The 25,915-nt window shown below is 34.9% G+C and overlaps 1 protein-coding gene across 5 annotated transcripts; it reads left to right on the forward strand.

Moving 5' to 3' along the window:
- The first annotated feature begins 1,202 nt into the window (after positions 1-1,202).
- LOC147400575 (mediator of RNA polymerase II transcription subunit 15a-like) lies at positions 1,203-22,976 on the forward strand. 5 transcript variants are annotated; one of them, XM_086446263.1, is made up of 9 exons: positions 1,203-1,321; positions 1,430-1,536; positions 3,988-4,099; positions 12,135-12,291; positions 15,028-15,501; positions 20,450-20,911; positions 21,106-21,176; positions 21,953-22,027; positions 22,131-22,976. In XM_086446263.1, exons 2-9 carry the CDS (start codon positions 1,430-1,432, stop codon positions 22,767-22,769), a joined length of 2,097 nt encoding a protein of 698 aa, XP_086302389.1. In that variant the 5' UTR covers positions 1,203-1,321; the 3' UTR covers positions 22,770-22,976. The 5 variants fall into 5 exon arrangements, with proteins under 5 accessions (XP_086302389.1, XP_086302393.1, XP_086302392.1 ...); XM_086446267.1 differs by having other exon boundaries at positions 21,124-21,176; XM_086446266.1 differs by having other exon boundaries at positions 1,304-1,321; positions 1,409-1,536.
- Positions 22,977-25,915: the final 2,939 nt, after the last annotated feature.

The raw sequence follows: 25,915 nt of genomic DNA on the forward strand, positions 1-25,915 counted from the left end.
TTATGAGAACCGTAAAACACTAAAAAATCTTGCTCAGGCTTCCTTAATCGATTTATTGGATATTTAACCAATAGTCATTACAAAAATAATAAAACAAAAATAAAATAAAGAAAATATAGAGAGATAAGAGAGATGAAAGAAAGAAGTTATCTTTATTGCTTGACTTCCGATTGACAAAGTCTTCTTACAACTTTCATAAAACTCAGAATAGAAAGAAAATAAACAATAATCTAATTCTCTAAAATTCAGCCTCCTCAACCCTTGGTCTGGTCTTCTATTTATAGAGAGACCAGATTAGGATTTTCTATAGAAATTAGGATTTCGGAGATATTCCGTATTTACAAAAAAATACTAAAAATAATCTACTACGAATGGTATCCAGCCGCCAAGTTTCAGTACAAATCTCGAGGTTTGACTTTCTTAGTTGATCACGCTGCCGCGATTAACCATGGCACTGCCGTGAAGTTTTGGTCAATTGACTTGACTTTTAGTCCATGATCTTCTTTTGGATCCTGGATCATAGTGGTAACTTCGATTTTTCCTGATTTGTCTTGAAACTTTGCGAATAATTCCTGTTACATGTAAATAACAGTAATTAGTTCTGAATTACATAATTAAATGAAAAATATGAATTATTATGGACTAACAATGAACTTGTATGCAATTAGAGGGTTTAACTGATAAAGTCTATGTAATTAGAGCTTTATAAACGACTTTCTAGATCCTGATCACCCGAATCAGACTCGAATCCTACTAGTTACAATCATATCAGAATCATTTTACTTTCATTATATTTATATTCGGATCCAATCCAATGTCGGATCGGATAATGTCAAACTGTTCAAAGTTTTTTCAAATAAAATTACTAAAATGTTGTCAAATGGTGACTTGACTTAAGACTTCTTCATTTTGAAAAGAGGCCTTGACAATTATACTCAATTATTGTTAGTTAATAAAAAATAGCTTTAAAAATATAAAAAATACAACTTGCAAAGTAATATATTATTTAGATCTTGACGAATATAAAGATGGATCCGTATACAACTTGAGTTAAGAGACATCAACCCATACCCGAACCATTTTCAGATAATTCCAAATCAAACTCACCAGTGATTATTGATTGGATTCGGATCAGAATGCAGCCAGGCCCATCTTAAGGTGGGACCCACCAACCCTCTCATTGCCAATCGTACTGACACGTGTCAGTTATGTATATAAAGTACAACTGTATATAAACCAGATCATTTGTAAGCCTTTTTTATCAAAATTTTCTTTTACAAGCAAACGAAGACTGAAGGAATAGTCTCCTCTGCTTCTTCAGGTGGAGTAATCTCTCTGTGTTGTTTGATCTTTCGATTTTTCTTTTATTCTGGTTTTGATTCCTTGAATTTGTTCTTGTGTTCTTGAGATCGAATCTTGTTTTGGATAGATGGAGAACAATAATTGGAGACCAACTCAAGGGGAATCTAATATGGATGGCGTCGATTGGAGAACTCAACTTCCACCTGATTCACGTGAAAGATTCGTCAACAAGATGTAATCTTATCTCTACTGATTTCTGATTATTGGGTAGAATTTTATTTGATTGTTTAATTTGAAAATTATGGAGTTATCCCAACTATTTTTGTTCTTGAATTTCAGTTATTCTTGTTGTTAGAATTAATTACTTAGGGAATAAGTGATTATTAACACTGAATTACATGGTATTCTATGAGAAAGTATCGATTTTGATCGATAATGGTAACATTTTATTAGAAAGTAGAAGAGGGTACTAAATGATTAGGATTCTATGAGAATCCTCATAGCCGTGATTTTGCAGATGGGATGTTGAATTTCACAATTCCAATTTTCTAATTTATGTCATTGGTGTTTTTACATTAGGAACAACTAAGGGTGTGTTTGATGGTGAATGAAAATTGGTGGAAAATCACATTTTCCATTTATTTGATTGATTTTTTCAATGAAAAATGGCTTTTCACCTCATCCAAAATCCAACAAAACTTGGATCTTTATACCCATGGTAAAATGAAATTCACTCGCAAATTTCATCTCCAAATTAAAACCCTAATTTCTCTCTCTCTATCAAAACCCTAATCTGTGTGTTTGTGTGTCTCCCTTCTTCTTCCCAACCACCACCATCACCTTCGCGGCCGCCGACGATTGCCCTCTCTCTCCCTTCTTCTTTTTCCCTTTGTATTTCTAGATGCAATCAAACAATGGATTTTTGTTTTTCCACATTACCCATTTTCCAATTAATTTCAAAATCCATTGGAAATGAATTTCCATGCTATCAAATAGACTCTTAAGAAAAAATTTCAATCATTGGATTACAATCGGAGGTATTATTTTCTTGTCATCGTGATTTGGGGTCCACTCATTTTGTCCGAGATATGGCCTTGCTCTTATCACTACTTGAGGTTTGTTCTTGGTTGACCTATGCTCTATGAGCAAAGCCTTGGTTGACCTTGTTCTGATTCATCGTGACTTTTCTTATGTCATTTGGTCCCTTTTTTTTTTTTGGCATTCAATGGATATTCCCTAGGTCATTTTGATCACTCTACCAAAGTTGCCTGCCTTTAGAGTTTTTTGACTGCAAAATTATTCTAGGGGTTTTGGCTCTATTGGGGATTATTGAAGAAATGGAGTAGCCATGTTTTTTTAAGGGAATGAGCATTATGTCATGAGATCATTATCAACGTTATGGATCTCATATTTTTCTAGTGAAGAAATTTGAGGATTTCAAGGTTGTTTCTGTGACAAATTTATTTTAAATTGGGAGAGGGTTTATAATGAGAAAGCATAGCTTTGGAGTTGGGTTCCTTGTTTGTGGTTTTTTATCCCCTTTACTTCTCTCCATATGAGATAGATCTACTCGACCTCCTATTTGATAATATATTCTATATTCAAAAACAAAAACACCTAAGAAAATATTTGACATACGTGACACATTGGGATTGAATTGTTGGGATGATAAAATAGAGAAACAGCATTACATTTCCTTTTGGTAAGTTGGCATCCATCATTTTACTTTTTTTTGTCATCTTTAGTCAAAAGAACATTACAAAGAGAGGGACCACTAGGGCAGGTGATTAATATCTGCCCTATGTTTTGGTCATGCCAGATATTGCCACGTAACACACTGTTTTGTGCAAAAACTGATCCCATGAATATTTTGGCCAAGGAGTGTGGTTTTTTCCAATGTTGAAGGTATCACGCGTTGTGATGACAAATATTTCTATCAGCTTTATGCAATATTTATTTATGCATATTAATGTGTTTGTGGAACTATACTAATTATAACAAAATTAATATGACATGTTTCGCTAAAATAATATGTGTACGTAACTAAAAGTTTTTTTCTAGCAGGTAAAATTTTATTAAGACTAAAGAAGACTTAGCTAAGAATTAAGGAAATATATATTTTGAAATGAATGTCTCATCTTTACACACCAATACACTTGCTTATGTTGTTGATGCATGAATTGATATATTATTATTATTTTATTATTTTTGCTTTTAGTTTTAGCTGCATCTTAGAATGGTTGAGCGAGACTTAATTCTTGTGTGGTTAGGCAAGATGAATTAGTTACTGTGACACTGATTAGCATTTGTGCGATTCCACTTTTAGTCTTAAACACTCTCCATGTTATCCTAGTATGCTTGTGCTATCTAAACACTGAAACCTTGGTATAAAAGGGCGCTTTTGCAAAATGGTAGGGTAATCATGTTGTTCTCAAGGATTCACATATTGGAACTTATTGTTTTTGTCTCTAAGATGTCGAATACAATGTACAATACTAATAGTTTTTAAGCACTATTGATGATTTGATGTAATCCAATTACTTCCATCGAATGCCAACATTTTATTGTAACTCGACAGCTGAATATAGGTTTGCCTTTTAAGAATTTCTGTTTTATTTTAGTGGCTTCTATGTGACACCCACCCATCTCTATAACGTATTAAAACTAATTGTTTGACATGTACAGATTGGACACTTTAAAGAGGCGCACTTCCATTTGCGGTCCTGAGGGAATACTTGAACTTAAGAAAATTGCTGTAAGGTTGGAGGAAAAGATTTATTCTACTGCCACAAGCCAGGTACATCCACTACTCAAGATAGTGTATTCTCTCTGTAATTGTACTTTGTATTGCTTTTTTGCTTGCAAGCTGCAACCCATACATTGACGTGCTTGTTCTTATCAACTTGTTATTCCGTTGACTGTTCAATGCAATATTTATTTTACTTTCTCTGCAATATGGGTGCTTCCAGAATGCTAGTTTATTTATTTAAACTTTTTTTGGACAAGTTAAACCTATTTTTGCATATATAACCACGATTGATGTGTTTATTAGTTGGTCACATGCTTCAAACGTAGATTCAATATACGAATTGACCTTGTTTCCTTTGCTTTTGGGAGGGTACAACTAGTAAATTTATTTATTAGTAAAAGTTTATATTGCATCTATCAATTTTTTTATTTTTTTTAAATTGTGACTCACCTCATATGCTTCAATATCCTTGATCTGTACAATATTTCAAATAAGAAAAAATTGCAAAGGAAATGTTCTTGATTTGGATGGGTGAGGAAAGATCCTGGGACTTTGCTTTAGAATAAACTTCAATGAGGTCTAACATCTGTAACAAACCTATTTGGAAGAAGAGTCATGACGAAGTTCTCTTAATGAAAGCATTGTACTTCTTGTAGGATACTCCTTGTGATTCCAAATTTTTATGTCCAGCATTGGAATTCTTCAGAGATGTCTTTCTTTTTTTTGGACCGCGGTGTTGAACAAGATCATCACTGTCGGTAATTGATGTAGGACATTTGCACGAGGAAGACCAGAATTTTTCAGACCGAGTTGACTCAGTCAAATCTGGTCTACTCGAGTTTGACCAATCTGATTCAGGTTGACCCGGTTGAATCCATACTAAACCCAATTTTGATTTTAGTCCTATGTGTTTAGTTTATTTTAGTTTTAGGTTATTTAGAAGTTTTTTAGTTAGTTTCTATTTCAACTTTAGAAAGTTTCTATTTTGTTTAGTTTCTAATTGTTTAGTCTTTAATTTGTTTTTATGATTTTTTTTTTCTTTCTAATTTCGTTTTATTCTTTAGGCTATTATTAGAAGTGCTTAGAAGTGTCCAAATTGAGTTCTAATAGGTTTAGAAGGTTAGTATTATATTATAGATAGATTAGAAAATTACTTTTTAGTATTTTAGAAGGTTTCTAAGTTGTTATGTTGAAGTTATCTATGTAAGGAGCTTCAAAAACGAAATTCAATACATCAATTCAACTATCTTTTTTCTCTTAATTACTTTTTAGCTTTATGCTTTATTTTCTTTCAAGCTATTGCTTGTTTACCTATTGAATCTATAGATTCACATGCTTCCGCTACGTCAGTAATCTAATAGTCGTAGGATTGCTATTTTAGATTTTTGTTCCATATGCTAAAAAAAAGTGGTGAAAATGTCAAATCATTTTCTCATGCATTGCAAGATAGTCAATGCAATATGGTCCCACTTTTCAACTTGTTTCGTATTTATTGGATCTTACTCTAACATGTTCTTTCTCTTTCCCAAGTTGTTATTCCACGACCTTTATTCTTAGAGGGAGGATTTTATACTTTGATATGTTTGGGCGTTTAGAATGAGAAAAACAACTTTAATAGACCTGAAAGTTCATTCCTAGAGGTATCCTTGAAATATGAACCCATATTTTCTCTTGTTATAAGCTCCATTTGGAGTTAAAGAATTCTATGAGGATTTTATTTTAGAAGGGAAAACATCATGCTTGAAAGATATATATATATATATATATATATATATATATATATATATATATATATATAGGGTTCTTTTTGTCAGTAGTATGTTCTAAGGTTGGTCTATTTATTATTATTATTATTATAAGTAAAAATTTCATTAAATAAAAAAATGGAGGTGGTTGAGGAGATATATTTCAAAAAAGTAATACTATCATGGTCTGAGCCTATATTTCAAAGAAGGAAATCTGATAATCCTCATCGGTTTCAATGTCTATTTCGGTGAACCTGGAAATAAAATTATTTTAGTGAGTGTGAAAATTAATACAAGTTTTGGAAATGATGGAAACATTGTGGAAACGAAAAAAATATCTATTAAATTTTCATTGAAACTGGGAAACGATGAAATATGCACTGAAACACACTCATTTAAGTCTTCAAAATATGATAAACAACACTTGATCTTAGCCAAAAGGCCAAGAAATGTGGGATAGATTTTGTAATCTTAGTGAGGATTAGCTTTTGGTTTTGGGATGTTTGTTTGTGGAGTGCTTGTCCCTTGTAAGGTTGGTCATCTCGACCACCATTTATTTTCTTAATAAATTATCTTTACCTATCAAAAAAAAAAAAACACGATAAATAACCGTATGGGGTGTGGAAATGGAGATCAACAATGTTTTACCATGTACTCATATATGCAAATAGTTGAGTGTCCAGTAATGAAAAACAATAGTACTCTGTATGGAAATGAGAATAATAATGTCACATTAACTACATACAACTTAATATGTAAAACTCTTGCTTAAATAAAAAATTATTAAGTACTACCTATTATTATATTTTTATTTTTTAAATATATATGAATATATTATTAATGTAGCCAACTAATTAGGACATGAATGATTATGTGCATGTTTATACGAACATACTTACGTGCATGTTTTGACCAATAAATAATTATAGGGGAGTGGAAACTTTAAAAGCAAATGATAATCTATATGGTGTAATGGAAAATTTGTCCTTTTTATGAGCATTTAATGGTGGGAGAAGTACATGGTAGAATCCTTTCGTATTTAGAGCCTAGATTTCAAATAAGGAAATTTGATAAACCCATGGTATTAAAATTCGGTGTCCATTTGGTTAGCCTAGAAATGTAAATATTTCGTGAAAATATTTGAATTAATATGGAAATTAGTAGGAGTTTAGGAAATGATTGAAATATTTTTGAATTGACAAGAATGTTGAGAATTTTTTATTGAAATTGTGGAAAATGATAAAATAACACTGTTTTAAAATTCAATATTCCATCTCGTCCTCCCACCAATACCAATTTGACTCACCTGAGTCATCGTATCAGACAAGATAAACAATTTAACTTTGTTTAAAACTATTTATTAGTATGTGTATTTTTATTAAAAAATGACATTTTTTTAATAAAATATGGTGGATTAGAAGGTGCTCAATGACATTATCATATTTTATTTAGAAAATAAATCACTAAAAATTAATTATTTTTTAATCAAAAGTTACACAACCCAGTTAATTCGGAGTTAGTTGATATTTTCAAAATATCGGATGAGTCTTATTGTATCTCAGATGAGTTAGTATGAATGGCGATTCGCATATGAGTTATCTAAGCCTTGGACGATTTTTAAAATCATGTAAGATAGGCAATAAAATACGCTTACTAAGTCTTCAAAATACAATAAATAACCATAATGATTGCAAAAATGAAGATCACCAATGTTTTGTTCCATATACGCACAAATAGTTAAGAGCCCATCTGTGGAAAACAGTAGATCTCATAAAAATGAACAGGACAACGATTTATTTCACTCCCCTGCGCAAATTCGTAGTTACATACCCTTATTGGTCGAATGGTCTCGCCAGCTCTCTTCCTTCGATCATGTTTTCAGAGCGGTTGTACCATGCCAGTGGGGACAGGGTTACATTCGTAAACATGTTTAATATGTAAAACACTTGTTTAAATAAAGAAAATATTTAGTATTGCCACTATTATATGTATAAATTATTAATTTATCCAACTAGTTAAGACATGGATGATTGTGCTTATGTGATATACTAATATGCTTAGAATACATCAAAATAAGATGATATAGATACCTATCTAATTATGATTCAATTATATTAATGAATGAATATTATGTGCAATTTTTTATTATTATTGAATATTATTATGTGTAATTTAAAGTCCTTTCTAAAGTAGAAGCAATTTCAGAAGTTATTATATTTGTAACCTTTTCATGATATTTATGAATAAATTTTTCAGAAAGGAATATTTTACTATTCATTGCACGTGCTTGTTTGTGGAAAAAACTCTTGACATGGAATATTTGCATGCTCAGGAAAAGTATATTTGGAAAATAATATATCATATTGTTGCGAGTATTCTTTTTCCCTTAATTATTATCAGTGATATATAATTTTTAAATATAGTTTGGTCATTTTTCTTCAACTTGCTTCCTTTTTGGTTTTGCCTGTCTCTATGTACTGGAGCAATGAAGGCTTCCTGGTTACGGTAAGTGAATCGGTTTAAACCGATACTCAACCTGATCCAGAGTTATTTCAGGGGTTTCCTGTAAACTGTTTATTTGTTTTGAATATAAATTGAGGGAGTGTTAATTGAATGGTTGAAATGGATCAAAGTTGAGGTATGGATTATATGCTCTAATAATTGAATCTAGGCATCAGAACCATCTGTGTCCTTATAATCATTTGCCTTCATTTGATTTTGATTCAACCTAAATGTGTCCATGGGTTGAATTGGGGTGGGAAGGATCTGATCTAAGGAAGAGGACTCGAATTGTGTCCTAATCTGGATTCAAATTGACCCATATAAAGTCAGTTTTAGGTTTTGGATCCGTATGGATCTGATCTAGATTCGATTCATTTCATGCCTTCACACACAACACACTGCTGATTGACTAGAGCATCAAATGGAAAGAGAGACTTACTTGAGAGCCACCTTGAATTTGGATCTTTGATTATAATATAATTTTTAATATGGATTGGGTAGATTCTATCTTACTTTGATTCATAGCTTGTGTCATGATCTGATTTGATCTTTAAGACAAATCTGATGTGGATACACCCAAAATGGGGATCTACTTGTGGGTTGCATTGGTATTTATTCATATGTATCATGAGTCAAATGTGGATAATGAGTCATGATTTTGAGACCGACTTGGAGTCGGATGAGCACCATCAATCTGGGACCTGGATTTACATGGATCAACGCATAATCAACGTAATTCATGCCCCAGATGCACCTACGAGAGGTGCTCACCTCTTTCTCTCTCTTTGATCTTTCTCATCGTATATATGTTCTCTGTTAGATCGATCTCGGTTTATTAAATGATATTTTTCTTTATTCCCCACTCTCTTTTAATCTTACTTACTGAAAATACCCTCTCCCTCCCTCTCTCTCTCTCAACTCATGTTTTTTCTTATGTGCTGCTCTGCTAACAATTCCTTATATAGAAAATATTACCATACTAATTTAGCTGCAATAAATATAGAAAATGTTGCTTTACAAACTTAACAACTATAAATTATTATGAATCATCCATATTAATGACTCAAGTATAAGTTCTATGATATGTTCTTTCACACCCAAACAACAAATTAAATTAGAAAATTTCTAGGTTAGCTTTTTGTTCCAGAAAGAGATCTTTTGAGTGCATGAATTTTTCTTTTGTGATTCTCTCTTAAAAACCCTGATATGGAAAATATTATCTTTTACACTTAACCACTATAAGGTATCATGAACAATTCATATAAATTCCCTTGTGATGATATCTTTCCTTGTGCAATACTTTCTTAGCAACTCTTTCTCTAGAAGATGTTATTCTAGAAACTTAATGGGTAATAAATTATTATGCACTATCCACATCGATAACTGAACCTTGTATTGTTATCCTAGAAACTTAACCCCTATAAGTTATCATGAACGATTCATATAAATTCTCTTGCAATGGTATCTTTCCCCATGTGATACTTTCTTAGCAACTCCTTGCATAGAAAATTCTAACCTAGAAACTTATTGAGTAATAAGTTATTATGAACCATCCATATAAGTTACTGAAGTATAAGTTTTAAATAGCTCTTCTTTGATTTGTATCTATTGCACACAAGAAGATTATGTTAAAAAAATTCAATTTCAAAATAGTTGCAACCCCTTCCCCCCTAAAATGCTGCTCCCTTTAACTTGACCCCCTCTTTGACGAAATATTTGCTTAGGCAACCTTAGATTTTTTAGTCTTAGCTTGATTGATTGAGCCATTGGCCTTCAATGATAGTCCCTTTTGAGGTGTCTTAACATCTTTGCATATCTATTTAATATGGTTGTTTTACATTAAATGAAAAATATGCAATTTCCATTTGCGTTATCTTTTCGGTTACCTATTATTAATCACGGCTCATGTGTTGGGGGAAGTATTGGTTTAAAGACACTAGCATCTCTTGTGTTGTAGATTTTTTTTTTTGGATATAGAAGGAGAGAAATGGTCAAGTCTTTGAAGGAATCCAGTTTCACTCCATTGTATTTTGAACCAAGTTTGTCGGTTACTTGTTATGAACCACGGCTCATTTGTTGGGGAAAGTATTGGTTTAAAGACACCAGCATCTCTCTTGCGGTAGATTGGTTTTTTGGTGTGGAAGGAGAGAAATGGCTAGGTCTTTGAAGGATGAGAACATTCTGTGCATGAGTTATCATATTTATCCTAGGTTTTCTTTTCTTCTTGTGCAAAGCTTTTGAGGAGGTTAGAGGAGCCTTTTTTGAAGATTTACTATTTAGATGGAATAATAGCTGTAATATTGGGGACTAGAGCGATCATGAAAATATGTGGAAGGTAATTCGGAAAAATTTGAGGCATGGATTTTTTATTGGGATAGTGATCTGGCCCATTCTTCTTATGGCTTTGTTTCAGGGGGGCATTCAATGATTAAGATCTAGGCTTAGTATTTGTGTTGCCTCAGAGCCCCCCTACGGTGATGAGGAGGATCGTCAGGTGTGGGAAGGAAATACGACCGAGGTTTTCTCACTCATGTCCTTTTGTCAATTTCTCTTTTAGGCGTTGTTTTCATCCTTTCTTGCCTCGACAATTTGGGACTGAGGGTTCCTTCAAAAGAATCACTTTTGATTTGGACTATGGCTTTGGGTAATATTCTTTCAATAGATAACGTCGTTAGGAAGCCTCATTTATTCCAATTTTTTGTACGTACCATGTTAAGGTTGATGGTGAATCAGTTGATTATCTTCTCATACACGCCAAGCTTGATGGGGGGAGGTTTGGTCCCACGTCTTTGACTTGTTTAGGATTCATGCTTGTTTTCCCAAGACGCTTTGCTCTCTATTTGAGAGCTGGCCATTGCTTGACTTTGCCCTTTTTGTATTTGAGAGGTCTTTGTGAAGTATTGTCCTTTTGCCATTTGTTAGGCTATTTGGAAAGAAAGAAATGTGAGGGACTTTGAAGATATAGAGAGCTTGTTCTAGGATATATTTTTTCTTTGTTAGGTTTTAGATTTGTTTGGTGTAAATTTTTTAAGGAATCTGGGGGTGTCTTTTTTGAAGATCTCTTGGGAGATAGGTCTAGTTTTGTAGCATTTCTTTGTAGATGGCTGCTATGCCCGAGTATTTTGGAGTTTTTTGTCTCTCCTTTAAAAATAAATCTTGTACTTATCAAAGAATAATCTCGAGGACTGATAATAGGCTACAGGCTTTTTGTGTCCAGAGTAGGTGCTCTTGTTTTCCTTCTTGATGTATTTTGTTTCTTTGGGTTGGTCACTTCAATCCCCAGTTTTTCCTAATTAAATTTAACTTATAAAAAAGAGTCTTGTTTTTTTTTTTCCCATCATTCTTTTATGTACTTCAACTATGTCTATCCTAGCATGTCTTGGTCAAAGCAATATTTACTCCTACCAATGATTACCAAAGATGATACTGTTCTAGAACACACATTTTCTTCAACACGGATTTTTCTGTTGAGTCTTTTGGAAATTAAAATCTTACAACAATGTGTTTATGGTGTGGTATTAAACTGCCACCGTTTTGGTGATCATGGATTTACATACTTGAAATCATTCTCTATGGAGAATAATCTTTGCTGGTCTACTGAGTTTTTCAATTTTATCGTTTACAACATAATGCCATCCCCCCTACATCTATTATCTAAAGATGTAGGGTGGGCTTTGATGCATCTTGAGGAAATTATTCTCTTTCATCTCTGCATGTGCCAGCATTATTTCTCTTGTTGTTAGTCCCATTGGTTATTATTTTTTAGCTTCTTTGGTCTTCAAATTGTAGCTTTCATTATTCAGGGACTATAATTATTCTAAATTCCAACTTTTCAGTCCGATTATCTACGGAGAATATCTGTGAAGATGCTGACAATGGAGACAAATTCGCAGAATACTTGTGTGCCTGATTCCTTACCATCAAACTCTGCTGTTAGTAACCAGAAGCCCCATGAAATAGCTGATCGCATTTTACCTGATATAGCAAATGAAGGTTTGTACAACATACTCGTTTCTTGTGTTTTTCTTTTTAAAGTTAACATGCACGACAAACATGCTTAGCAAACACAATAAATCCCTAGTTAGTTGTGTAGATATAAAATTTTCATTGAAGAAAATTCAAACTATTAGGGTTTAGGAGTCACCACCATTCATGAGTTTTTTGGGGTGTGAATAGCCACCCAAAACAGAAATATCTTTTGAAATTGTTTTATTTATTTATAAAGAAATTGATTCCTAAAGGTCAAAACAAAGAGATTTGGATGAGGAGATTCGGTTGAAGAGTTAGGAATGTGTTAGGCTCCCTACTCTCCCCATCAAAATGATGGTAACCAAGGAACTTAGTCATTTTAAAAGATTTTGAAATCTTGAGATGATATTTAAAGTAGAGACAAGTGTAGGTTCTATGTGATAACCATGTTGATTTTCAAAACAAGTCTTAGGTTGATCCCATGGGTGTGAGGAACCTTTGGAAAAGTTTGTTTTTAACGTAAAAAAAGCAAGAGAAGAACAAGGTAGTGTTTTGAATACAAATGCAAAATATGACATGCTTGAACCTAAATATCTGAAAATTTCAGCAATCTGTATTTTTGACACATGGGTAGAAATCTTGGTTTGGGAGTTATAGCCTTGGGAAACTGTTGTCCCCAACTTTCTATCTGCACAGTCACATGCCTCTTCTTCAGGTTATAACTCATAAACTACTTCATAGATTGCTCTGCCTCTTGATGTGTAAAAGTTAACTTCAAGATGGTTCTTCTCAAAATAATCAGCTCGAAATTTTTTCTCATGAGTGAGAGCCATCTGTCCCAAGTTAGCCCATTGTTTCGGGTTTATCCACTATTAGCTGCTACATAATCCCATTAATGTGAGAAATGTGCTATGTGGTGGAAATGCAAGAAAATGAAGTATGGATGCTGTTATTTATGGGAGAAATGATTTGGTGAATGTGAAAGGGAAGGTAAACTCATAAAAGAGTCCTCTCTTAGCTTCTTGCCTTATGACTGCAACATGAATGCAAAATTTTCACATGGAGGATTTTTTATCATGGTAAGGGCAAAGTTTTCTATATCTAGAAAGAGATCACCGGTCTTGCCTTTCATGCATGAATTTTATGAAAAACATAGGTTCTAGATCTAGGATACCCCTCCTCAATCCTTTTCTAGGTCCATTGCTCGGAGGCCATCCTCAAGTAAGGCTTGACCGGTTGATTTGGACGAAGTTGGAGGGGTGGTTTGCACACAAGGCTTCTAAGTTAACAAAATAAAAAGATAGGATTAGAAGGAGAAATTCTAATAAAAGATGTCTAGATTACACTACACATTACCTTAGTTATCTTGAAATTCTTCTTGATCCTTTCTTTGTTCTTCTTCAAAGACTTGAGAGGTAGAGAGTTCAAAAGGATGAGGGAAGAGAGTTTGGATTTTTGCAAAGTTTCTTTGGATAGAGAATTGCTTTTTGAAGCCTTAAGATCCCCCTCTATTTGTAGGCATTTTGAGGGATCTTTATATATAATGGTCTACACATCACAAGTTGCACTTAATTTCAATTAAACCAAGAGTACTGACTCAAAATATCCTCTTATAATAGGTTCTTGATAATAACTTACCACCCTCTGTCTGTTACCAATCAAGATAATTAAGGGATAGAATGATAAATGCCTGGAGATTTCTAGTGAATTCTTTGAAAGGATAGGATGGTCCATATCCCTCAAACTTGGAATAATTGCAATAGCTACCTTTGGAGTGGCATGGACTTATCCTTAACAGGGAGGTTTTAATTGCAATTTACCCCCATGTGCCTTAACAAATTAAGGTTAAGATGGTAAATTCCCATTGAAATTCTCCAGAGAATTTTTGAGTGTTGAAAGGTCCAACTTACTAATTTCCAAACTAGCCTAGGATCTCTTTTTATTTGCATTACAAACCAAGTCTTATGAAGAGTTTTTAAATGAAGGTAGGGGCAAAAAAGTAAATTCCTAGGCCATGTGCCTGGGTGGACTTGAGATTAAACAAAACAAAGAGGTTAAAGTGGTAAGAACCCTCATTAGATATTTTATTTTATTGCTCAAAAACGAATTAGAGAATGCCACATGTTTTAATTATAACAAACCCAAGCTTTAAAGGTCAAGGGGTGGGTGGTGACCAGAATTTTTAACAAAAATATGTTAGGTTTGATTCTGTGAGTTGGACATTTGGTCTGATACATGGTGTTGGACTTTAGTCCGACCCCCTTGTTGGACTTTTTAAATTAAAAAAAGATAAATCAAAAACAAAAAAAAAAAACTCCCCCCACTGGCCTACAAGCTCTTTGATTTGATCTTGCTTTGAGTTTGGACAATTTGGTGTGTCTACAAGTTGTACATCTAGTTTATGTAGGTTTTTGCTAGACTGCATATTAGGATTGTCATCTGCTTCCCTTAGTATTATTAAATATTTGACTTTTGTTCTTGAATTTCTGCAATATCTGAAACGCGTGTTGGCTTTCTTGTTTTTATTCAATCTCTAGACACTTCAGTACTTACTTGACACAGAAAGATGGTTTCTCCTGTTCCCATTAGAATTTCTTGGCTCCAATCATCGTTCACGTGATGCCTATTATGAAATTTGATTTATAGTTTATTCATTATGTTACATCTTCTCAGTTTTTTCATTTAGATGATTTATTGTGTTTTGGTCATTAATCTATTGTTTTGATAAGTAGTGTTTTTTTTATTATCTATGTCAAATAGCACCTAATGGTATGCAGTCTCAAGTGCCCAACCAAGAGCAACAGCCGATTCCCCTACCAAATCAGGCTCAAGCATGGAAACCGCTGTTATCTCAGAACTTTCAAAATTCTGGAGTTCCTCTACCATCTGTCGGACAAAGTTCCAACTTGAGGTTTCAGCAGAAGCAGCAGCAGCGGTTGCAACTGCTTTTGAAGCAGAAGCTCCAACAGAGAAATATTCAGTCCTCACTCCTGCAGTTACACAAACAGCAGAACCTATTGCAGCAGACACAGCTACAACTTGGTCAGCAAAACAATGTCCCATACATACAGCTGCATCAGCAACAATTACCGGGTCATCAAAACAATATCTCAAATTTAGATCAGCAGCAGTTTGTCCCACAAAATATTGTTGCTGGATTACAGCAACAACAGCAAGGCACGCAGACATCATCGTCGTTGTTGCAAATACCAGGGCAACAATCACAACCTTCAGGTATTCTGGTTTTGTGCATAGATTGTTTCCCACTCTCTTTAATAATATTTTTATTTATAACCAGAAAAAAAACTAATGCAGTAGTCTAGAATTGTTGCATATAATGTTTCTTCTTTAATCTTTTCCTCCATTGATAAGCTTTGCCCTTCCTCCCTTTTTGTCCAAAATATCAATTTCCTCCAAAATTGCTCTTTTTTTTTAAAAAAGTTAACTCTCCCAAAAACCTCAGCATGCGAAGCTTTGATTTTTTCTTTAAGAGCCTTAAGTTTCTGCCTGAAAACGATCCGGGGGTCTCCAACAAATTCAAATTCCTTCCAACAGACATCCATTCTTTGGTGAAAGTCCTCATGCAACAACCACATGTTTTCAAATTTGAACGGTCTTGGTCTACTGATATGCACACTGGCCTCTAGAATGATTGGGGTGTGGTCAGAAACAGGATGTGACATTGAAAACTGTGCAACATTCCCTAAGTGATGATCCCACTCCCCCAAAATTAAGAATCTATCCAGCCTTGACATTCTTGAGACCACTTGATTATTGGGTAAATTACACTTTTGACCCCCTGTTGTTTGGCTTAATTCCATTTTGACCCCCTAATGTTTTGATAATTGCACTTACCTCCCTTGTAGTTATCTAAGGGGTTCACTTACCCCCTTCCGTCAAATTGTCATCAACCTAACAGTTAAATTTCGTTATAAAGGACCATTTTACCCTTTTTGAAATGTTATTCTTTTTTATAAATAAAAATATGCTTGTGAAAAAATGTGTTCAATGAATGCTTAGATGGGGGTATTTTTAATTTTTGTTTCAAAATTTTTTTTTTTTAATAAAAAATAAGAGGGTAAAATAACATCTGAATTTTAACCCTGTTAGTGAAAGGGGAGGTAAGTGCAAATATCAAAACATTAGGGGGGAAATGGAATTATGCCAAACTACAGGGGGTCAAAGTGTAATTTACCCCTTGATTATTAGACCAGGTGAAAGCCTTCCCTTCCAGAGGAATATCAATCAGGCAGAAACGATTTATGAACTCCCCAAAATGTCTCATGCCATTGGAAATAGGACCTCCTCCTTTCTTCTCATGAGAAAATCTCACCACATTAACATCTCCCCCAATGCACCAAGGTTTATCCTAGTACCCAGCCACATCGTTAAACTCATCCCAAAATTGACCCCCTTCTTTGCTTTTATTAGGGCCATACAACACCCATTGAAAATCACTATCTACCTCCTGACACGAGATCGAAACCAAAAAGGCTCCTAAAAGAGAGTCCGCAACTTTCATCTTATCTTTTTGCTACATTACCACTATCCCCCCTGAAGCTCCAATCGCTGGAATCCATTTCCAACCGATATTAGAGCCCACAGATCGTTAATAATATCCTTATTACAAACCTTCAATTTTGATTCTTGCACCCTCACCAAGAGAGGATTATTCAATCTAATTACCGCCTTAATTGTTGCTCTCTTTCTTTTATTCCCCATGCCTCTAGTATTCCAAGATAGGACCTTAATCATTGAATAACTTTGTCAGATCCCTTACTTTTCCTCGTCGAACCTTCTACCTGAGGAGGATGGTTGCAAATGTCTTGCACCAAGCTTTCCACTTCTTTTTCTAACCTCCGCCTGCTTTTTTGAACTGAATCCGCCCTTGGGGTTGCAACTTGACTCCTTTGAAGGACCTCAATCTCAATTTCCGCACTCTGCCCCACCCCTCGATTAGCACCTACTGGGCTTGACTCAATGAATTCCATCGCCAGCCACTAACTCTGACAAAGATAGACGACCACCCATAGCCTCCAACAACACGGGAAAAATAAGTTACTACACCCAGGAATCCCTAGTCTAAGCACCATGTTTGTCAAATGTGATATAAGCCACTCATACATTTCTTTTTCCCACTCTTGCCTCAACAATTCATCTTCATTGATCTCACTAGGTTCCTGAGGATCAATAACAACATCTCATACTGAGACAGGTTTATCCCACAAAACTTTTGACACTGAAATGACCTCCTGAAACTCTCTAGCAGCAACCTCCGAACTCTCCAAAGCCGGACCTATAACACACGGAAGACTAGAGTCCACTGACCTATCAAAACCACCCAAACCACTGGTAACTGGACCTTCTAGAAGAACTTGGGGCTGGGTCGCAACTTGGGGTAGAGATTTCTTGTTGTCAACAAAACAAGAAAGAGACCAATACAAGCACACAGGATAAAGTAGAAGAATTGAAAAAAAGCCGAAAGAAACCAGCCACCCAAAAGCATTGGCATGAAGACTCGAGAGTAAGGAGAGTTTTGATGAAGCTGAGGTCATACCTTCCACCGGATCGGTAAAAATAAAATCTGGACTACGTCCCTTCAGAATCAATTTACCTGAAACCCAATGCAAATCCTTTCGTAGTCTGGCTAGGATGTCTTCAACAGCAACCAAAGAGCTAACAGTACTTGCTGGAGACTATTTCGAAGGTAAACCTGGCTCCGACAGATGCCTTGACAAAAACTCTTAGGTTCTTTCCTTTCTGCGGCACCCTGAAGAAGAATCCTCTGACCCCTCCTCGAACTTATCTGAGGCTTCAGGAGTCAAGAGTTCCTTAACCAAAGTAGAAATCAGACATGGGCAGTCAATAGGAGGTTTCCTGCCCCCCTCCTTTCCAGTCTGGCCGCAGTATGGCACTTGAACCCGAAGCTACGATCAAAGCTTGGAGATGGAAGTCTTCTTTCGTTTCTCGATGGTGAAGTAAGACCAAGCTCATGAGCTTATTATCCTAGGTCGGAACAAGTTGATAGGATCCCCTTTTTTACGTCCCCATGTCCCTCCCGTGTGGCGACATGGGGGCGCAAAAAGGAAAGAGAGGGATGGGGTTTCTCTCGCTTTTGGCATAACATCCAGAAGAGCTAACTTTGCCAAAAGAAAACTTAGGCCTATCACACCCACCATCTGGACCCAATCTTCAAGTAGGGCCTAACTCTAGGCTTGCACCCGAACATTTCATTGCTTTTTGGCCTGGCCTGCCTGAGATAAAAAAGACTTAGAAGATTTACTGATGGGCTTGGAAGTCGATAGAACCTGAAAAGGAGGCCCACTTGAATCTCTTCCATGTGTAAAAAGGCCCCTTCTTCTAAAATGTTGACACAAGGAAGTACTCGACAAGGAGCACTCCGGCTGTCCCCTCCGAACTTCTCTCAGCTGACAGAAATTAGAATCCCTCTCCTCAGCGCACGACAACAAAGCATTACACATGGTGGTTTTTGAATTTGAAATTTAACCACCCACCCGGAATCCAAACTTTAAAATTTTCTTAATTATAAGACCCTTTCTTAGTTCCAGATTTTGATACTGCCAGATCTGAATATCTACGACCAGGTATCATCTTCTCCACTTGGGACTGCTTCTCAGCAACCAACATTTGTTCTGAAGACGAAACCGACTGGGAAGACTGTAGTTCAGCAAAAAAATTCGAAGACAACTAGCACTTAGCATCTTAAATTTCAACGAACAAAAGGCTTCTTGGAAGATCTGTTTCACACCCTCCAACCTTAACTTTAGCAGCATCGATTAGCTTCAAATTTTCTGTCTCTCCTTCGATCTCAATCAGACCACCCAAGCTCTCACAGATCCATTTTAGCAACTGTTTGTTCCACAAAAACAGAGGTATCCCCCAAACTTACCCATGAAGCCCCTTCAAAACAGGCTGCAGGACCTGCATTGAACTTTGCACACCAGCTTTTCACTGAGATTTCTTCTCCACAGAAAAAGAACGAGCCAATCGCAAATAACGAAGATTGTGCCCTAAACGACTTTGGGGCGAAGACTGCTTCTTGTTTGTTCTTCCAAAAAAAACATTCTGTAGAACAGGAAATACCTTCCAACACCACTTTCAGATCCTCCCACTCTGGAAAGGGATTTGAGCACAAGCAAACTGCTGCCCTTTTCCAAAAATTGAAACCCTTTTGCTTTAACACCCATCGGTTTCAAATCCAAAGGAATGTTTCGGATCTGACTTCAAAGAGGAACCACTAGCCTCTTTATAAAATGGTAGAAACCTATCTGGGGAACCAAAAGACTTCGGGCCCCACTGGACGGGTTGACTATTGGCCTGCACTTTTGTCCCACCACTGAACTAGGACCTTGTTGAACCTCTCCCTCAAAACTAATATTCTTTATAAATTCACTTTCAGCCTTAGCTAGATTCTCAGCGAAAGAAATCCACCTCTTCGAACTCTTCCCCTCTGGAATTAACAAGGAAGGTTTAGCCCTACGATCAGATAATTTGACAACTCTCACGAAGCCACCGAATCTATTTGAGTCTCTCTGCTATTAAGGTACCCAGCAACGAGGTAGATTTACTCCATAACAACTTCCCCTTTGGTTTTGAAAGGGTCTCATCAAGAAACCATCTCATCCAAGCAACGTCTTTAATGGCAAAAGCCAGGGACGAAGAACCCTTCTTGTTCTTCTCTTCAACGCAAATTGTTTTGAGATTATCAACCCAAACCCAAACCCTCTTGAGACTAAAAATCTTAGACCTGATTCTCACCAAAATTAATTCACCTACACCCATCATCTTCTCGTCTTCACCCATTGTCTTCTCGTCTTCAACTCAAATTGTTTTGAGATTATTAACCGCAAATTGTTAAATATTTGACTTTTGTTCTTAAATTTCTGCAATATCTGAAACACGTGTTGGCTTTCTCGTTTTTATTCAATCTCTATCCGACACTTCAATACTTACTTGACACAGATAGATGGTTTCCCGTCCCCATTAGAATTTCTTGGCTCCAACCATCGTTCATGTGATACCTATTATGAATTTGATTTATAGTTTATTCATTATGTTACATCTTCTCAGTTTTTTCATTTAGATGATTGATTGTGTTTTGTTCATTAATCTATTTTTTTTGATAAGTAGTGTTTTTTTATATTTTATCTATGTCAAATAGAACCTAATGGTCTGCAGTCTCAAGTGCCTAACCAAGGGCAACAGCCAATTCCCTTATCAAATATCGCTCAAGCATGGCAACCGCCGTTATCTCAGAACATTCAAAATTCTGGAGTTCAGAGTTTTACCAGTTTGCCATCTGCTCTACCATCTGCCGGACAAAGTTCCAACTTGAAGTATCAGCAGCAGCAGCAGAAGTTGCAACAGATTTTGAAGCAGAAGCTCCAACAGTGGAATGTTCAGCCCTCACTCTTGCAATTACACATGCAGCAGAACCTATTGCAGCCGACACATCTACAACAGAATCAGCTACTTGGGCAGCAAAACAATGACCCATACATACTGCAGCATCAGCAGCAATTACTGGGTCATCCAAGCAATATCTCAAATTTGCATCAGCAGCAACAGCAATTGCTTGGAAGTCAATCGGATGTCTCGAACATACAGTTGCCACATCCTTCAGGTATTCTTGTTTTGTGCATAGAATGTTTCCCGCTCACTTTAATAATATTTTTTATTTATAACCCCCCCAAAAAAAAACTAATGCAGTAGTCTAGAATTGTTGCATATAATGTTCCTTCTTTTCCTTGGAATAATGTTCTTTTGCTGATGGAAGTAGTAATTAGTAATTCTTATTTCTTTCGCATCTCTCTTTAGCATCTATTGATTCTACAGGTCAAACGAACCATGCAAATGTGGGTGACTGGCAAGAAGAGCTTTATCAAAAGGTGATTTCTCACCACTTCTTTTATATTTCACTTTAACTTGTTATAGTAATTGTTTATTTTTATTTTTAGGTTGCGATTTTATAATATTAAATCAAGGGCAATTCTGTCGTAACTCATAACCCCAGGATTATTGATTATTCAAAAATTAGTGAATAGAGGATGGATTACACCCCTCTTTTAGAAAGAACATTTTTTTCCTTGAATAGAAATCATAAGAACTACACTTGTGTTAGGATGTGTGTCCTCATGTCAATGCGGGTCCAACATGGAAAAAATCTTAAAAGTTGTGTCCTTGTTGGATAGCTACTTAATAGTAATCCAAGCATGGTATCTGTGACTTTTTTCAATATCTTGCTTGCAAGCTCTTTTCCAAGGGTGAAAACTTCTTCTAAATCTTGTAGACACTATCATCTTTAATCTAACAGAGCAAAGTTGATGTGTATTGTACTATTGTCCTTGCCTTGTTGAGGTTGGACAAATTTGGCAAGAGTTGTTGTTCAGGAGGGAAGAGGAAACCTTCTCGAACAGCTATACAATTCCATTTTATTCTGTATCTCATGCTGTGTGGATCATATATGAGCTGGACAATGTTATATTTTATTTTAATGCGAAATTATTATGTCTGTTATGGCGATTTCATACTCTTTTTTGCACATCAATGAAGACATCGACCTTCATGTTTACACTGGTACTTTGCATATTTTTCTATTCACAGTGTAGCACCTTAATATATGTAGCCCCTTACATTACAAATTTTTTTCTGTTTTATTTTACAGCTTCAATCTATGAAGGAAATGTACTTACCAGATCTAACCAAAATGCATGAAAAGATAACTATCAAGTGCCAGCAGGTACTATTAATTTTTTTTTTTTTATTTGTTGAAAACTGTTAGTTCCTTGTGTATCATTCTTTTTTTTGTTGGCTTAATTCGATAAGTTTTCATTGTTTGGCAGACTGACCCTCTTCCACAGCCATCAGAAGAACAAATTGATAAGCTCAAAATAATGAAGATGATGTTGGAGCGCATTATAAAATTCTTACAGGTGTCCAAGAATAATATTCCACCTGGTTTCAGGGAAAAGCTCGGTAAATATGAGAAGCTGATCATTTGTTTTCTAAATACTCAAAGGCCCATAACGATAATGCAAGCCAATATGATGGATTCACTGAAGCCTACTTCGACATTGGAGTTGGGACAATCGCCAAGTTCAGTGGAGCAGAGTGATGTGGGATCCATACAGCAAAATGCTCTTAGTGCACCCCAACCGGCAAACATTACCTTTTCTCAATGCGGTGTGAATGGTTTTCTGCCTAACATGAATCCTACTAAAGTAAATCCTAATGTGCTCCAACATCAGAATCTGAAGCAACCATTGTTACAATCACAAGAGATGAAACAAATGCCTTCTCCTTCCATTCCCTTGGCTCCATCCCCGATATCAGGGGATCTTGAGAAACAGACACTCTCAAATGCTGGAAATGTTGGGTGGCCAAAGAAGAAAAGTGTTGTGATGGCTCCATCCCCTTTGGTCTTGTTTCTTCTCTTCTTTGGTATCGTTGCATGGCGATTCTTGTGTTGTGGAGATACTTGAAGTTGATGAAGGACAAGCTTCAAATCCTTCTGCATATGTGCTAGAGATTGTGAGAGAGTAAACGATAGATGGATTCTTGTTTTGTCTTTGAGGATTTGTTTATATGCTTTGTGGGATTGAATGGAACTTGGGGAGGGTTATTAAACATATGGTGATTTCCCCTCACCTATTTGTGAATATTTGAGATAGCCCCCTTATGTTTTTAAATTGTTTCATGCCCCCTTGACCTTAGTCTCTCTTAATAGATTAGTGGATATAATGTAAATACCCTCATTTTCAACTAGCCAAAAAAATAATATTAAAAACTGTCATATCTAACTTTTGATTTATTCAACCTCGTCCTCGATACATCATTTTCAACCTTGCCTTATGCTTTGTAGAAAATCATTTATTTTAATTTCTATTTGAAATTCTATTTATTTCTACATTTTCAAAAATCCTATCTTGTCCTTCACTAGAGATGAGAATTTTTGGTGTCCTTTACACAAAAAGTGGATGGCATGCATGTGAATTTATGGAAATACACCCATTAAAAACATTGTAACATGCATATTGAAATTGTAAGAAAATATCCCTCATCAAATTCATTATTCCTATTATAAGCTTTAAGAAGACTCTTGGGTCCTCTATTTATAAGTTTTAGGGAGATCCTTGGGGATATAATTGTCTAATTTTTAAATATTTTTAAGAATATGTCAATAAATGACTTTAAATAGCATTCATCAATTTATCTTTAATTATTTTTACATCTCGTTAAGTCTTATCAATCATGATCATCAAATGATAGATGTGTCAAAACACTCATACTTTTAGAGAATTCTAATTAAGGGATAGAAGCATCACAACTCTTTAAATTTCATCAATCTATATAAAATCTAGTAGCATGACATGTAATTTGTGATAGGGATTTTAGGCTTTTAATAGCATGGCATGTAATTTGCACCAACTAGGTTCCTAACAATTTGAGGGTAAAAGTGTAAAAGATTCTAGAGAATTCTATTGAGTAAGCAAAAGGGACAAGGTCCCTCGAATTAAGGATTGAATGGATGGGTTAAAAGGTCAATCTCCCGAATTGAGTCTCAACAAATTGGGGACAAAAGGGTAATTAGTTCTTTGTAGGGACTAAATATGACCAAGAGTCAAAATTAAAAGACTTGGATAATTCATAACAAATCAAGGTTGCAAAGTTAGTGAAAATTTAATGCATAGGTCAAATGAAAAAATGGTGGGATTTTCCTGAGGAACAAGCAATTAAGAGGGTATTTAGGAGGTCATTTCCTTGATCAAATCTTGAGCACTCAAGTGCTTGTATTTCCAACACAACTGTCTATCTGAATTGGGTTTAGGTGAGTGAAGGCCAGTACAATTTTGGCTTATACAACCAGTAACTGAAAGTCAGTACAACAAATGGCTTGGCCTTTAGGTGGCCAAAGACTAAGGTAAGTTTATATTTGTTCGTTGGTCTTTAAGGGCTAGGTTTAAATGAATTTTTGTAAACCTTTGATATATTTGATTATGCTTAAAGCAGGCACCACTAGATCGATCGATCAATCGAAATTCTCTTGAGATCATCTGTCCTCACTAGATTTGATTGAGCACTCAAGCTCAGATCAAGCAAATTGGTGTGTCTACAATGACGGGTGTCAAACTCTAGATATTTTTTTTTCAAAAACTTATCATCATCAACCTCTCCCAAATTCCTTGCAAGAGATTCCTTCCCTTCTTTCTACGTTAATTAGAATGAACAATCTAATAAATTCTCTTACCCCATTTGTGTCGGATGTTTCATTTTTGTTAATTGAGATTTGAAGAAAACAAGACTTAGTGTTTATTTTTCAATTTTGTAATGGGGGATTAGGGATTAAGATTTGGAATTTACACAAAACATTGATTTTAAATTTCAATTTATAATATTTTAAAGAATAATTTTCCAAAACGGTACAGTTTTTTAAATTAATTACCAAAACAGGTACAATGCAAATGTTTTGGATGAATTAGAATTCATAATTTAATTATTTTCTTTTTGATTGTCTTTAGTTCTTTAAAAATACCATGAATCGTTTGTACAGTTTTTTCCTTCTACAATTATAAACATCGGAATTTATTACAAGATTGGAAGAGTCCTTAATTGCCCTCACATAGACAAAATCCAGTCTCCACCCCTGCTTTAACATGCATATGAACTTTTAAAAAAAAATTGATTAATTTCTTTGAAAAGGGATATTTTATAATTTTAATATACAAGTTAATGTATCTTTGATGAATGGTGATAAGGGTAAACTTTAAAATCCATTTGCACTCTTAACCAAAGTTCCTAATACATAGTTTTTTTGGTTACCCAAAATAAATAGAGAAATGTCCCTAATTTAGCTCCCTTTTAAATCTTCTATGTGTTAAAACTTAGGAGACAAACTCTACATAAAGAGCGGAATCGTTAGTTCACCATATTTGGCTTTAATTGTTAGTTCGAATGTTCACAGGAATCGATACATTGGAACCGATAACAAAATCAATGTTATTTATTGTTTATACATTCATAGTTGTTTATGTGACTCTAATTCTTTAGATATCCATATTTTGTTGATTTTATTGATCAAAGAAAACTCTAGACCAACTTATTGGATATTAAACCCAATAAGATCTACCTAAGTAATCATAAGAACTAATAATTTCTATAAAGTATAAGACTCGAGTTTGATCTAGACTACTTTGGGTTGGATTAACTAGATTATATCAAGCCCACTAGGGGTTTAGGCTTATACTAGGGTGTGCCGACCTTATTTGCCTCGAGATAACACAAGAAAAATATTTATGATTCTATGTATCCCAAGACAAATGATCTACGGTTTTGTGATGTGGCATATGTCAGAGGTGGGCGTCACGAAATCGTTACACTTATCTTATTGGTGTTAGTAGCTTTTAGGTGTCTTATTAGAAAATTCTAACATCTCATTTAATAGTCAAATCTTTCTCATTTAATAATTTTTTATTCTTCCTATGGATTGAACATTAATGAATTTCCTTTATTTATTTATTTATGTTGGTAATAATAGATCTAACCAAACAAGAATATTATTAAATTTCCTTTTTTTCATTATTTTTTATTTTGGTAATATCCATCTAATTAATCACGAATGTTATTAAGT

This window comes from Akebia trifoliata, chromosome 6, assembly GCF_017979445.1.
Source record: "Akebia trifoliata isolate Shusen 1 chromosome 6, ASM1797944v1, whole genome shotgun sequence".
Lineage (NCBI taxonomy): Eukaryota > Viridiplantae > Streptophyta > Magnoliopsida > Ranunculales > Lardizabalaceae > Akebia > Akebia trifoliata.